A 16,300-nucleotide genomic window follows, 5' to 3' on the forward strand; every position below is an offset into this window, starting at 1 on the left:
CTGGGATAGACATTCATACGTGAACCAGACCTCTGCAAGCAAGGAGCATTCCATACACTGGAAGTGCATCCGAGACACTTAAACCAAGTAATGCAGGGCGGGGAAAATACCTCCTCCACAAGCTTTTGAACACTGAGACCAGCTTTTAAGGGCCCACTCATAGGTGTCCATTTCTTCCAGGAGGACATTGTTGTTTCCGATGACAGGAAGGAGATCTTCGTGGATGATGTACTTGTACATCAAGCTACTCTTGGATTCATCTTCTTGTGGGATGACCTAGGATGCAGGGAAAGGGAAGAAAGAGCAATGAGAGAGGAAATGCCCTGTCCACAAGTCTTCATAAATGTATAGTTGTGCGCACAGTTCTTCAGTTTTCTGCTGGGTCCACCAGATCCAGGCTCCCAAGGGCTAAAACCAAAAGATGCTAAATTTCCATTGGGGGGGGGGATAATATAATAGGGTGGTGTTTTTTTTACTCTGAAACTCCAGCAGGAATTTTTAAAAGGCACAGGCATGGCCCAGTGAATGGCAAGCGAAGGGGGAAAGGACACCTGTGTTTCAACCTGAACCTAGCCTCTCTCTCTCATCCTCACGTGCAAAAGAGGAAAATGCCAACTTTCCTAATTTTTGCATGGATTTTGCAAACAGCACTGGTTGTGTGAAGCGCTCTTGAATTAGTTTATGCATTGAAATAGTTTTGTCTGGTGCAGTTGAGCAAAAGGCTTAAAGGGCAAAAGGGAAATTGGGGGTGGGGGAGAGAGAGGGGGGCTGCACATGTGTTGCTGAGCATACACATGCATCTACCTCTCTCCAGAACTCACCAGGATGCTGATGGCTTCATGCAGGGGTCCGCTGGTTTTCAAGCTTTCTTTGCCGTTCTCAATGGCGTACTCCCATTCCAGGCCCATCTCCAGGAAAGTGCTGCTCTTGGCATCTTTGCCCTTGGGATTAAGGATGATGTTGCCAGAGGCTTGGTTCTTAAGAGCTGTGGGGGAAAGTAGTGCTCAGGGTCATCTCCTCTCATCAACGTCCTTTTACGTGCAGCAGAATTTGGGCATTAGGCAATCAAGAGTGTTCAAACATTTTCTTTTCTTTTTAGTGTATGTATGGGTTTTTTTTTGTGTCCGTGTCAGTGGGGTAGTTTCTCTTTCTGTTCCAGGGCAAGAAGCATGACACATCGCCCCTTCCCAAGGGAATGAAGTTCCCCCCCTGTAGTGTGCATACTTGATTTATGCTTATGTTTTTTACTATATTGTGTTTTAATTATGTCATGGAACCATTTGGTGAAAAGCAGGCTATACAATTCACTAATCAATAAAATAATTTGGCACGGATGGCGTTTTTTTGAGATGGTTTAAGATAACTTTTAAAACTGGATCCATTTGCTAAATCACGCTGAGTGCCTAAAGTCTTCCAGGATTCCGTCCTGCACCAAGAAACAACCCCCAGGGTGCAGAGAAAGGGAAGCAACTGGGCTAATCATGAAGCAAGCTTTGTTCCCATTCCAGCGGTGTCCCTTCCAGCTCTATAGTTCTGATTCTACGACTCTCCCGTTTGCTCCTATGGAAGGAGGTGGGGTGCTGTGCTTGGGATACTGAATCAAGGAAAGCAAAACCTGCTGCTGCACACGTGTGTGTGCATACATACAGACATGCAAAACACCCACAAGTGCTCTTGCAATATAAAGGCTCTCCTTCTGCACGCTGCCTCATCCATCAGTATGACAGACATTTTGCTGCAATGTAAAAACAGTATTTTGCAATACATTTGCCTCTCTTCTTGGGCAAAGGTAGAAAATAAAACCCCAATCTATCTCCCCTCCGTCTTCGTTATTGTTCATTTTCATTTTGCTCGGCTGGTTTGTAATCAGCTGGCACACTTAAATCATGCCTGGCATTCCAAGTCATCCTCTGAATTAATAGAGCTTGTAAACAGAAAAGGGGGGGGGAATACACACTCTCTTCCCCTTCCTCTCCCCCTATGAGCACGAGAGATTTGGCTTCTAGTCTGGACCTCTCCAAGTTTGTACAGCGCATAGAGGAGCATTGTGTGAGCACCAATAAAGGATCACAGCCAATTCCACCAGAAGTCTCACTAAGGACAGATTTTACAGACAGCAGGACGTGAGCTGCAGACAGACGCACAAGAGGGAGGGAAACCACTGCTTCATATTATCTACCTATTGATAAATTCCTGCCACCCACATTTCCTTGCATAATAATAATAATAATAATAATGGTTTGATATCACGTTACTAAGCACACTGGTGGAATGCAATTTAAAATGTCTACTGTGATGCTGCAACGTGTTACAAAAGCTGTCAGGTTCTGATGGGCTAATAAGGGACTTAATAGTTGTTGAAAGAACAGAGGGAAACAGAGAAGAAAGGTGAAGGACAAGAGAAACAAAGATAAATATGGGGGAATATGTTTTAGTTTAGTTTCAGAACAGGGTATGGACTAGCCTACCATTTACTCCAGATTAAGCGCTTATCACGTGCAGTAATTTGTGGAACAGCCCTTCAAAACCCTTATATCTTACGGTGGGTATTATGTCAATTGATAGGGAATAGGCTTACTTTGTAAAGTTTTGCACCTCAATATTTTGAGCTCGATGAAGAATTGTTTGTTAGGAGTTACTCCCATGTAGTCCTTTTCTCAGAGTACACAGCATATACAAACACACAAGCCACGCCTGTGATGCCTACTTATATAATATATATAGATATACAATGATTAATGAAGCTGGCACAGGACGAGAAAGAGGAGAAACTTTATAAATACTAATGTGCATCTGACATGTGGTGTTAGCAATGTGTGGAACCCAAAGTTAGCTTGCTGGGGATGTGGGGTGGAGTGGGGTGGGGTGGGGTAGTGACATCCAGCCAAAATTTAAAGTCCCACTTTCAAGTCCCACTGATTTCATTGTGAGAGTTAAACATCTTTAGTTTGTTTTCTCCCGTTCAGATGAGCAAGGCTTTAATGTGCTTTAATGCTGACTGGACTGAACCCTGCAGATCTCTTTAACAAGCTCTTCTTGAGAGCTAAGCTGTTAAAAAGACCTTTGTATAAAGAGTGTCAGGCAAAATCGACCCTGTCTACCTAAACCCATTTTTGGTTCTTACCAATTGTATGGGTTGCTGGCTCCATCTCTTCAATCTGCACATGCCTGGCGCCGGCTGGAATCTCAAACATTTTCAAAGCACCCACTGAAAACCGCGAAGAAAAGAAGCCATTCTTAAACCGGGTAAGAGCTACAGTCAGAGATAAGTTCCACGAAACATTTGCTTTTAGACTTTCTGAAGCTGCAGGAAATAACAGGCTTTGAAAAACACACACAAGTATTTTTCTCTTTTGACTTTTTCTACAGCTATGTTTATTTAAGTATGTGTTTGACACCCTAGAGACACCTCCGGCACAAAACCACATTGAAAGTGAATGGAGATGTCCCCCATGGACTGAGTAATCCAATCCAGTTCTGCGGACCATGAGTACAGGAAGCCACTGAAAAGTTTGCCGGGTGGAGGGACAATTATATCATTTTTTGAATAAGGGAATTTGTATTTGTGTATAAACACACACACCAGAATTTGTCCAAATGGAGAGCATAAACAGGAAATTTCAACCCATGTAGCTTTCAAATGACTTTGGAGAATATACACAAAATTAGAGAACAAACAGGATGTTCTGCGCATTGCCTGGTTAATATATACAAATGGATGGAATCCCTCGGATGAGTTCATATCCTCAGTCACTCAGAGACTATGGCTACTGGGAAGGCAACATCCAGAAATTCCCTGCTGATGGTGTTCATCGGTGCACATTCTGCATGTCGTCATACAAACACACTCCATCACCAGTGTTTATGCAAACACTAGATGCAGCTCACATTAACTCCAATATAAATAGTTTCCCCCTCCAATAATATAGGAGGGGGAAAGGGCTGCTGCTAATTCTGGCAGCCTATATAGCTTGTAAGGAAAATTTAAAAAGACACTCTGCCTTGGAAGCACTCTAGGTCCTTGCCCTCCCCACCCCCCTTGAGAGAAGTTTATCTTTGTACTCTCACCTGCCTGCTTTGGGGATTTGACCAAAGTCCCCTTCACCGTCCGGCAGTGGGAATTGTCACCCCCACAAACACCACACTTGTCGTCCTGCTTGAGGGAGCCGATTTCTTTGTCGCACCCAACATGCTGTCATCAGAAGAAGAAAAACACAAACACAGATAAAATATATGCACGAAAACATAGATTTTTGCTTCAGAGTCTATGTATCACCAGTATCATTAAAACAAAGTTATGATCCCAAGTGTTTTTAAGAAAATGTTTGGTGTGGGTGTAATGGTATTCAAGCTGCGTTGGATCTTTGAACACCCCACTCAACCAAAATCTTCCTATTATCCTGGAAGCAATCAGCATTGTCCAGTGTTTTATTCTATATCTAGCAAGCTCAGCTTCGTCGACTGAACAGCGTGCTATAAATACTGAAATAGTAAGCCAGGGGATTTATTGCAATCACCACAATTACAGCCCTGTGTGTGGTGCAAATGAATAGCAGCCACACACAAAAAGCCAGTGCGGTTGTCTGGTGAGGAGTTCTGGGTTTGTGGGAGCAAAGTTCAACCCACTTGCTCAGTCACGAACTTGCTGGGTGGCCTCAAGCAAGTACGATCTCTCGTGGATTGTTTCCCCGTCTGCAAAATGGCAAGGCATAGGCCTGCTTTGCAAGGCTGTAGGAATAAAGAAGGGTGGATGAGATCCTAAGCCCATGTACTTAGAAGCAAACTCCCTACACATCCACTGGACTACGTACTCTCTAAATGAATGCATTGTAAAAGCACAACCTAAACAACAGTGAGGCAATTTAGCTAAAGACCCAAACAACAAAGACTTGTTAATATCTCTTCGAACCAAAATTGCAACATGAAAGGAATCTTAAACTAAGACTGAGATGAAATTACTCATGTTTCTTATTTTGTGAGCATCAAAAAGGAGCCTCTCACTTTTGGCGAGTTTTCTGCACTTGTCACAAACACATTTGCCTTGTTTTGATGCTTTCCTTGTTGGCCCCCTTTTCCATTTTTTCTCAACCTCACAAAGTCCCCAGTCTCATTTGTGTATGCTTCTGGTTACAAAACTATCCTATGGGTTATGACTGCCCATGTGGTTTGTCAATGCCATTACGGACACTCAAGACAAAATCACGTGGGTCACCTCAAGTGACGAGATTCAAAGCTGCGTTGGTAAATGAATCTCAGGATCACATGGGCAAAGGAGAAGGAAAATGGCACCTAGGAGCTGGAGAATTGAAAGGATGCTGAAACTGCTGTAAGGTGGGATTTTGGGGGGGGGCAGTTTGCTTTGGTGCACTAAATGTGCTACTTTGGAGACAAATATGAAAACTACAGGACATCTGGCAAAGCCCTGTTCAACCCCATCCCAGAAAAATCTACCAAAATCTGTGAAGGTTCAACCAACAAGAAATACTGTCCTCTGCTCTTTCTTTTTACACAAGACGTATAGGAACACAGATGAACCCGCAATTTCAATTACGTACCACACACTCTCCCCTCACACAGACACTGTATGGGTCTCTATAGGTGCACCTTGTGCCATCATGAACAACTTGATTCATGAATACCACATCTCCAGTTTCCTCAGACTGGCAAATCAGCTCACACTTCTGGGCATCTGCAGTAAAACAAACACACAGAGGCATTTGGTACTATGCGTGTGGATTTCAGACAAAAGGGAAACAACTGTGTTTTGTAGGGCTGATCCAATGTTCTCAGAAGAGATTTTTATTTTTATTTTTTTCTCACCCTCCTAGAAAATGGGAGAATTTGCAGAATTTTTCCTCTGGATATTCTCCACCATTTCCCCCACACAATGCACCAGAATGAGGCTGGGTCCAGACCTTGTGGAGGATGCAAAATGGCGCCCAGGCTACAGACACAGTCGCTGCCATTGTCACTTGCAACAGTTGCAAAACACACACAACACCCTTTGCTTCAGGGAGTGGAGGGAGATAAAATCTGCTGCCGCCACTGTCAATGGTTAGCCCCCCCCCCAAAAAAAAACTGCTGGAGGGGGGGGGTGAGCTGGAGTTCAACACCATCTGGATAGCACCACATTAATTACTCTTGTGTTGAAGTCCACCTTGACTTCTGCTCCTGGCTGCTGCTGGAAAGCTTTCTTTCCACCCATCCAAATGGGATTCAAGTGCCTCTTGTAGTACCATATGCAAACTTTCTTGCTCTGTACTGGTGAAACATCCCTGTCCCAAATCTTTTTCCATAGGGTATCCAAATCAGGAGGTCACATGTGTACCATATTCTAGAGCTTAGCAGGTTTGGGGTGCATTTCATATCCTCCATTTTGAAAGAGATTTTTTAAAATGCCCCCACTTAAGACTTTTCTCAATACACATATAGGAGGACCTTGGCTCTGGCTTAAAGAGTACCTCACGCAGAATCATTGTTTAGCATAGCATGCACAAGCAAGAACAGGCCTTGGGCCCAAATGCTGCCCATTGCCTCTTGGCCAAGAGGAAGATTCCGAAAGCTTTTGCGTTAATTTCCCCTTAACCATGAAATGCGCTGCATTGCCAGATGGTGGTGAACAGCCCCAACTATGGTTAACTTCAAAAAGCCAAACTCAAACTGCGGAGCTGGTGAAACTAACAGCAAAAATAAGAAACCAACATGACGGACTATTCATGGAAGAACGGAAGCCCTTTTTGGAACAGCTGAAAGAATAGTACAAGTATAATCAGGTGAAATCGCAATCAGGATTTGAAATATGAGAATCGGTAGAAGATTGATAATATATGAAATAGAAGAAAATGACTTGGGTGAAATGTTTCTTAGAATGCAGAATGTAAATGGGGTGGGATTAAGAACAGCATGGAGGGGAAGGCAGGAAGTCAAAGTTTAAAGAGAAATGTACAACAAATTTGAAATCTGGATTATGTATGTTAACATTTTTAAGTTTAATAAAAACTTGACTATGAAAATGGGGTGGGGGTGGGGACATCAAACAGTGGTTCCTGAAGCTTGCCATAGTTTGCCTTAACCACAGTTCCATGTTCAAATGACATGGTAAACTGCAGCCAACTAAAAGCAGAAGCTTTCAAACTGCTCCTCTCGGCCACTTGGGAGGATAGGGAGCACATAAGGCGGAGGCGCCAACTGCGCATGAATCACATCAAAAATGTTCAGCTAGTGTGGAAACAACAGTGATGATAAGAGTGAGTCGATTTCTCTCCTAGTGTATAAAGTCAGGCCAGTTCGGTAAGCTCTCAATTCAAGGTGGATCGGCAGTATCTCAATGCCTTACCATCATGGTGTTCATAGGGAAGCCAAGTGTGCTTGGAGTTCTGGTGGGTGTAATAAGAGTTCCTCTTGGAGCATTGCTGGGCACGGAAATCCTCATAGGGACCACGGCACTCTTCTGTATTGCAGACTTGGTACTCGTACGTGGCACCTGGGCAATGGCGCCCTCCGTAGGCTGGGCTGGAAAACAAACAGGCTGCTGTTTAGGGAGCCCTGCATTCATATCGCCCCCAAAAAAACCTAAAGAGAAATTGCATTCACTTCCATGCTTTCTAATCTTGGTGCTTTCTTTTCTTTGCACCAAAAATATTTGCGTCAGAAGCTCGGGCAAACCCAAGGGAGCGTCTCCACCCCCATCGCTCAGCCCGGACACTGAAGTCCTGCCCCGAGGGCATTCTGGCAGTTCCCTTGCTGCGATAAGTGAGGTTGCAGGGAACTAGGCAGAAGGCCTTCTCAGTAGCGGCACCCGCCCTGTGGAACGCCCTCCCATCAGATGTCAAGGAAATAAACAACTATCTGACTTTTAGAAGACATTGGAAGTCAGTCCTGTTTAGGGAAGTTTTTAATGTCTGATTCTATTTTTAATATTCTGTTGGGAGCCACCCAGAGTGGCTGGGAAAATCCAGCCAAATGGGCAGGGTATAAATTATAAATGATGATGATGAAGATGATGGTGGTGACTGGTAAAACAGAATACAGTCCCTGAAAACTGCCAGAATCTCAGTCCAACTAACCAATGCATTTAGTTTTAAATATAAAGCAAAAAAGGTAAAGGGTCCCCTGACCATTAGCTCCAGTCGTGTCCGACTCCAGGGCTGCGGCGCTCATCTCGCTTTACTGGCCGAGGGAGCCGGCATACAGTTTCCGGGTCATGTGGCCAGCATGACAAAGCCGCTTCTGGTGAACCAGAGCAGCGCACGGAAACACCGTTTACCTTCCCGCCAGAGCGGTACCTGTTTATCTACTTGGACTTTTGACATGCTTTCGAACTGCTAGGTTGGCAGGAGCTGGGACCGAGCAATGGGAGCTCACCCCATCGCGGGGATTCGAACCACCGACCTTCTGATCAGCAAGCCCTAGGCACTGTGGTTTAATCCACAGCGCCACCCGCGTCCCAGTTTTAAATATAGAACCATGCATATGAGATAGCTCATATCTGTGGCATAAAATGGTAAACCCAGCAACTGAAATACTGCTCAAGGATACAGATCACATGTTTCAGTTGTTACTAGATGAATTTCTGCTTTATTTTATTGCAATTCATTTAAGACTCGTTCTACTGTTCCTTCACCTACGATTTCCCACAAACTCTCCTCCTGTCTGTTTGGTTTTCCAGTGACCCAGATGCATTAGAAGGACGAGGGGCCCCTTCTGTCCCCTGCCAGATGCGATTTCCCAAAACGATGCCCCTATAGGAAGGGCCAAACTTACGGTGGGTTGTTGCAGTTCCTGCTGCGGGAGCGTACCCCACCCCCACATGTCCTGGAGCAGGAACCAAATTTGGACCAGGAACTCCAGCTGCCATCCTGGCTGTACGGTTGTTCTGAAGTCTTCCAGATGCAGTGACCCTTGAAACACCACTGGAACAGGAGAAGAAACAGGGGTTACCTGAACACCTGCCTCTTCATTACTGTCCAGTGTTAGTGAGGAGATCAGTTCTACAGCCACGGAAGCACCCGGCTTTACAATAGGGTTCGGAATCTGTTTCTCCCACTCTCATTGGTCAGGCGGACAGTGACGGCTGTGAAGTCACGAAACCTTAAAGTAATAAAGAAAGGTCTCAGGGGGCCTGGGTGGCACAGTGTATTCACGAAAAAAGCCTGTCACCTCTGCAGCACCAAGCTAAACCCCTGGCACAGATTGCAAACTGAAACCACACTGAGGTCGGCGTTCCTGTCCTTGCCCTTGATTTTTCCACATCAGAACTTGGCAGTATTTACACTGGAACAGCTCAAAAGACCGGAATGGGAAGGAATGGAATGAACCTCCTGTTTTCCATGACTGCGCTTGAACACAAAGCGCAAACACCCAATGCTCGTTGCTAAAAATGCAGTGGGCATACACCAGGGAGCTGCTGGTAGTGAGGATTTCCTGATGTGCAGCTCTGAGTATTTAAGTATGCACAGCTAACCATCGAACCCTACTGTGGAGACCACCAGAGTAAGACCAACATAGCCTTGGCAAACACAGTTTACCAAGCGAAGCAATGCAGACCTAAGTAACAGTTGGCTCTGGACCAAGTACCAGTACCCTTAGATGTATGCATTTATCCTTTACAGTATTTAAATTTAGGAGTTTGTTTTTCCACCAAAGGATGCTCAAAGCAGCTTACAACAGAATTAAAGCAAGAATCATGAAACTTATAAAACAGTTTGATTTTTAACAGTCTCGCTTTAAAGCCAGCAGTTAACAGCACTGGAAGATAACAGAACCAGATTTAGAAACATATGGGTAGGCAAAACAAATGCTTCTTCGCAGTAGGTGTCAAACGAATGCAATCGGACGTGTCTGGGTGGGCTCACTTGGGGAGGGAGTTTCATGATCCAAGAGCCATCACTGTTGAAAGATTGCTTTTTGGTGGCATTTAACTTCATGCCCAATGTTGGTGGACTCAAGAGCATCATCTCTTTGAGAGATCTCAACTAGTCTCTGTCTTGCGGAGGGTGGGGTATTCCCTGAGACAGCAGTGACCAACATGGTGCCCTCCAGACACTGTGAGACTGCAACTCTCATCAGCTACAGCCAGTATGGCCAATAGTCTGGGATTATGGGAATGGTAGTCCAGCAACATCTGGAGTGCACAACATTGGCTACCCCTGCTATAGATTATTTCTGAGCTGGTCATGATAGGGCTTTGGCAGCACCAAGAATTTAGCCTGTAAATAAACTAGTAACAACAGTTGCTGGTGCTTCCAGGAGCTAGCACCTGACGCAAATCTTGCTTCTGTGATCTGGACTGTCTTTTCCTTGGAAGCAAACATGACAGAAAGAGCGGCAAGACAGTCTGCATGGAAACAACCACGTAAGCGTAACAGAAGTGAAGTACTTTTCTGCTAAGTTAACGTGGGAGTAAATGAGTGGCATGTAGGAACAAACATAATGGTTTTCACGGTGGAGGATGGAGAGGTAAAAGATTCCTGTTCAATGCCTCCATTCACCTTTTTCTATAAGTCTATGGTAAAAAGGTAAAGGTAAAGGACCCCAGACAGTTAAGTCCAGTCACAAACGACTCTGGGGTTGTGGCACTCATCTCACTTTACTGGCTGAGGGAGCCGATGTTTGTCCGCAGACAGTTTATCCGGGTCATGTGGCCAGCATGACTAAGCCGCTTCTGGCGAACCAGAGCAGTGCACAGAAACGCCGTTTACCTTCCCACTGGAGTGGTACCTATTTATCTACTTGCGCTTTTACGTGCTTTCGAACTGCTAGGTTGGCAGGAGCTGGGACCCAACAATGGGAGCTCACCCCGTCACAGGGATTCGAACCACTGACCTTCCAATCGGCAAGGCCTAGGCTCTGTGGTTTAGACCACAGCGCCACCCACGTCCCTTCAAGTATATGGTACTTCTGTACTAATCTTAGGAAGCTATTCTTCAAGGTGCAGATGCAGAACGTTACCGACATCTCTGGCTTGGTTGTTGTTTTCAACCACTGCCAATTCCGGGGAAAGGTGTGGACATACACAAAGCATTTTAATGTTCTAGATGAATAAAAGGTGCCTGCGTAATGCTGCCCAACACACAGTCCCTACATTTCCCTATAACAAGGCATGGTCTGGGTGCCCGCATGCATTGTGCAGAAGGGTTTGGGCAGGGGTGGAACTCGCCAGCCTTCTGCCAAGGATGAAACAGTCCAATATTAGATTCAACAGCATGGGTACCTTGCCTGATGCACACTCAGTTCCATCTAAGGGAGGTCCTTTCTTTGTCTTACAGAAATAGGGGTTGTCAGGATGGCTGCACCACAGTTGTTTGCACGGGTCAAAGGTTCTGAACTGTGAAGAAGGAAAAAACAATGCAGACAAAGAAAGGACTCACTCTGTACATTTAAGCCAACAGGAAATGCAAGTAGCTTGTTCCCCCCCAGTACTTCAGCTTATGATCTAGTGAAGATCGTGTATTATTGTATTATAACACCCAGAGAACCATCTATTTAAATGAGGAAAGTTTGAGGTTAGGATGCTGCTTTTTGCACTGCCCCTACTGAAAACACAGAACTTAAGGGAAGGGAAGTCCCCCCCCCCATCACATTATCCTTTTACACAAGGAAAAGCTTCACCTGCTAAATTATGTGTGTCAAAGTACTTTCAAAACCATGTAAAAAAGGCTTGATTTTCTCTGTTTTTGAAGGAATCCAAGCCTACATGGGTCTAAGACACACAAAACCCCCTTTATTTTATTTTATTTCAAATATTTTTATGCCACCCTGCTAGATTTCAGGACAGTTTTCAACAGCCCCAGTTGTGCTGACACCATTACCGTGAGTGCAGAGACGGCTCCTGCTTCACGCCTTCCTAGCAGAAGGAGCAACAAATGACAATCTCTGGCTTAGCTTTATGTCCAAAGAACTTTTAACGAGAATACAAGGTTTTGTTCTTGGCTTACCAATTGTGGTTTGTTTGGAGGCTAATGCTACTAAGCCAGAGGTTGCAGAGTGTTGCTTCTTCTCTTGTTAGGGGAGAAGTGAAGCTGGAGCAAAACATGGCAAACCATTAACTATGATCTATTTATCACAGGGGTGGTCTAACCATTTATTCACCCAAGGCCAACTTTCCAGGGGCCACACGGCAGCCCAAAAGCGGGTATGTGGAACATCCCTTTCATTTACGCAAGAGCAGGACGGGGAAAGCAGCAGCAGACCCCTACCAACAGGGTTTCTATACTCACAGCTGTGCATGTTTTGTAGCCCACACCAAAGTCAAAACGGCATTGCTCATCCATGGAGTAATTGATTCCTGGCAGCTCCGGCAACTTAGGCCAGTTGTGCTCAAAAGGGTCATCCAAGAGGCAGTCGTAAGAACTGCAGCGCAAGACAATAAAGAAAGCGTGCTCAAGGTTATTATGTTCCTTGCCACTTTAGCATTTTTCTTCAGATACCCCACAGGCCCTTGTTCTCCTAAACAGCTGGGCATTCTAGGTTGGATTTCACCGTCTTAATTCAACGTGGAATTATTAATATCTATTAAATCAGTGTGCATCCCTCCTCACCCATTCATTCTCTCCATAGAAGACAAAAACAAAATTTCAGAATAACTTAAGAGCCCATGACGACGACAACAAACAAACAACAACAACAACCTACTGTATGTATCGGTTCAGCTCTTGCTTGCTGCATCGCGACCAGTGGTAACGGTGGAATGCAGCTTGCACCAGTGGCGCCATAATGCTTCCCATGCTGGTTTCATCGGCACATTGGTTACCTTGGCCATCGTGTTCCATACCTAACCTGTTTAAAAAGTCTGTAAGTGGTGTTTCCAAGAACTAAGGTATATGAAACAGTGAATAATGGAACAGCAGAAGTTTGAATGCCACTGCTTCAGTTCCTATTTGTTTATTTGCCACATGTAGGAAACTGACATAAAAGCAATCCTAACTACGTTTAAACTGCTCCGATTTACCACTTCCAACCCACACCTCCCCTTGGTCCCATGGCTAGAAGCAGACCTGGTGGGAGTCAGTGTCCCTCATCAAAGTGACCCACACCTTTCTAGGTCACAGAAATTAAACAACAACATGGGAACACCTCACTCGACAACATGTTTGCAGTAGCCCAAATATAAGCGCTGAACTGGACTTGCAACCAGAATTTGCAGAAGTCCATAGAGAGACCTTCTGACCATATGATGGATGACATCTCATGAGTTCTCTCTGTGATTACCCTTATAGGAATGAGTTCCACAAGGGCCTATCAGGTTCCACAGCTGAGTCATCAACCCTTCAGTGTCAGTGGCATTAGAAGCTACTGAATGGTCTCCGGGGATCAGGAGTGTACCATTTCCCTTACCTTGCCAGCAACTGGCTGGCCCAGGTCCAGGCTATCTAATGTCCTCTAACGAGGCTGCAGGATGACGAGCACTTCCACAACCTTACCCAAAAAGGGAAGGTCGAAAGACACATCGGAGAATCAACATCAAATGTTTCTGCCCAGAGCATGGCATTAAAATTTCTCATTAAGCCAGCAAACTTTTAAGAGCAGCTGAAACAAAGGGCACCCAGGCATCAATCACTGCAGAGGTACCAGTGAGCAACCTGCCCCGACGACTTACACATGTCCAGTCTCATGAGCAACCACGAATGCCGACGAGAACCCATCTTCGTGATTGAGGGTGCAACTGCGCAGAGGGTGACACATGCCTGTGACAGGGGCATATCCTGGAACAAAGCAGAGGAATAAGGGAGAGAAAACAAACCACGGCAGGGATGGGGGGCACGTAGGAAAGGGGGGGAATCAATTACTAGAGCTGTTTCCATCAAATTTCACACTCAGCTCTCTCTGGAGGGAGGTGAGCTTCACCAGGAATGCAAATGAATCATTTTAGGATGTTCCGCCACTCAAATTTCATGAAAGCATATATGCTTGGAAGGTCCTAAAATCAAAAATTGTTTTAAATCTCAGCACGCACACATACAGTAATTTACCCAGCACCACATACATTCCCAATCGGCATTGTGGCAATGACACAGCAGGGAAAGCATTCAGACAACCTAACAGAAACTATATGCCAAGGCAAATGCAGCCCACTAAGCATGTACTGTGGGGACCTTCCCCATGCTTGACAATGACTCTGTTTCTGCAGCCTGAGGCAGGTAGCAAAAGCAGGAAGTTGGTTGACTCTCCGGTGGGCCACTTTAAATGTACGACCATGAGCTGCCTTTGGTTTGACGAGCCACAAGTTGTGCAGGCTTGCAATGGGGACTATTAGCAAGGAACAGAGTCAGAGGTAAAGTGATATGCCCCTCATAGCCGTATGACGATTCTGTGGAGCTTTAGACTTGTACACCAGCCATCCCTGAAATAGGCTAATGGGAAATAGGGTCAAACTTTCAATAGATCTGTCATCAAATGCCATAAGGTCCAGATCCTGGCATTTAACACCTAGTGACTGGTTAGATCGGAGTGGTGAGGGCTGTGATTCTCCTCCTGGCTGTTGCTGGGCTTCAAACTCCTCTCACAGCCCCAGTCAACATGCCCAATGATCAGGCCAGCAGCAGGTTCTCTGTCTCTGGCTTGGATGTTTATTGTGCAGTGCATTATTTGTATATGGCATGGCATGCAGTGGTGCTGCTAAGTTTATTTGTTTATTTAAAAAAAGCTATAAAAATTATTCCCTCAATACAGATTTTTCTCCATTTAGATACTTTTGAGATATTGAATAAAGGCATTTAACTCTCTTTCCCACAGCTCTTTATGTGACTGGCTCCATCCCAAACAACAATCTTGCAAATGCCTCAGACAGGTAGATTTTGGGGTTCTGGTGTTTTTTAAGAATAGATCCCACAATCCTAAAATTTGCTGGCCCCTGAGAAAAATTGTTCAACTCTCATTTAGTGACGTTACAGCTTCTCTCAAGAGGCAACAGCTACATTCACAGAAACTGTGCTTTTTTAAAAAATAATGTTAACAGTGGCAAGCCATTATCCTCTTATTCCGCACTGGATCACATAGTCAAGAGACGGGAAAACTCAACAAATAGCACATCCGAGAAATGCTGGTTGTTCTACTGCACAAAGAGGGTGAAATAAACACTACCAAGGAAGAAGCAGAAACCAAAAGGACTTTGCCACATACCGCTCAGCTGGCCAAGTGTTTGGAGAGCAGCCAGCAGGGTACAGACTTCATTTCCACTGAAGTCATCTCGGCTTCTATTGCCAAGGACTGAATTTAACATATCTCTCTCTGTGTGTGACACTTTACATTCCTCACTCTTTCCATGGTTTAATGGCAATGCTCCTCGACCAATCAGATTGTGCTTTCAGGTAGCACCACCATTCACTTTTGTCCTGTTTCCTTCTGGGGGCAGGAGGAGAATTTATACCTTTTTTTCCTGCCCAACCCTGTGTCAAGTGGGCTATTATCCCCATAAATGGATTCAACGCAGAACCGAGACAAAAGAAATAGCACTGCCGCAATGCAGAGCGTTGCTATGATCCAGTTATAACATTTAGCGACGCTGGTCGAGCATGAGACTCTCAAAACTCAGGGTCGTGGGGTCGATCCCCAAGTTGGGCAAAGAGTTTCCTGCATTGCAGGGGGCTGGACTAGATGACCCTTGGGGGTCCCTTCCAATGCTATAGTTATAATATTCTATGAGTCTATGATTTCCACTGTGTCATGCAGAACAAAACAAAACAAAACCAACAAGGTGGCTGTTATCAAACTAATTTTGCCATAGAAACTTGACATAAACAGCTATGGAGTGGGGGGGGGCAGAAATGTCTCTTTCCCATCTACACCCCACACACAACCCCAGCACTACTTTCTGCACAAACAGAGGCCTCAGCATTTTAAAGCAGGCATGCTTGCCAAATGGAACTGGAAAGTCAGGGACCCCTGCCAAAGTCATGAATGGCCACCTTTGTAACTTTGATCTTTCGTTTACAATGCACTGCATAGCTATTGGGTTTAAAGGCCCAGAGTAGCTTCCATTAAAGCAAATTGTTTTAGCAGGATCAACGTTAGACCCCCCCCCTTTTGAGAAGGCGGGCCACCAGCGTGTGCACTTTAATTGCCGTTTCAGTTTTGCTGACTACCTCTCTTGGCTCATATCCCTGTGCTGAGCCGAAACATTATGGAGTTGCTGCTTCCACACACACCCCACCTCACCCCACCCCGCAAGGAGCTTGAGACTTGCCCTGACCTCAGTGCACTGGGCAAGATCTTCCCATGGAGTTCATTCCAGAGATACCCAGTGGAAGCAGAAGAATTGAAATGAATGAATGAGGCACCGGGCTTTATAAGCACAAATGTG

The 16,300-nt window shown here is 45.1% G+C and overlaps 1 protein-coding gene across 3 annotated transcripts in view; it reads right to left on the reverse strand.

Annotated features, from left to right (window-relative positions):
- ADAMTS14 (ADAM metallopeptidase with thrombospondin type 1 motif 14) overlaps positions 1–16,300 on the reverse strand; it is a 69,791-nt gene that overhangs the window by 10,610 nt on the left and 42,881 nt on the right. For all 3 annotated transcript variants that reach the window (XM_033149093.1, XM_033149092.1, XM_033149094.1), the window contains exons 7-17: positions 13,598–13,703; positions 12,634–12,777; positions 12,219–12,351; positions 11,213–11,326; positions 8,764–8,912; positions 7,337–7,512; positions 5,556–5,689; positions 4,069–4,192; positions 3,125–3,208; positions 822–985; positions 111–276 (exon numbers count right to left, since the gene is read on the reverse strand). In XM_033149093.1, coding sequence (XP_033004984.1) covers positions 111–276; positions 822–985; positions 3,125–3,208; positions 4,069–4,192; positions 5,556–5,689; positions 7,337–7,512; positions 8,764–8,912; positions 11,213–11,326; positions 12,219–12,351; positions 12,634–12,777; positions 13,598–13,703 — 1,494 coding nt within the window. The remainder of the gene's footprint in view (positions 1–110; positions 277–821; positions 986–3,124; positions 3,209–4,068; positions 4,193–5,555; positions 5,690–7,336; positions 7,513–8,763; positions 8,913–11,212; positions 11,327–12,218; positions 12,352–12,633; positions 12,778–13,597; positions 13,704–16,300) is intronic.

Source organism: Lacerta agilis, chromosome 5 (genome assembly GCF_009819535.1).
Source record: "Lacerta agilis isolate rLacAgi1 chromosome 5, rLacAgi1.pri, whole genome shotgun sequence".
NCBI lineage: Eukaryota > Metazoa > Chordata > Lepidosauria > Squamata > Lacertidae > Lacerta > Lacerta agilis.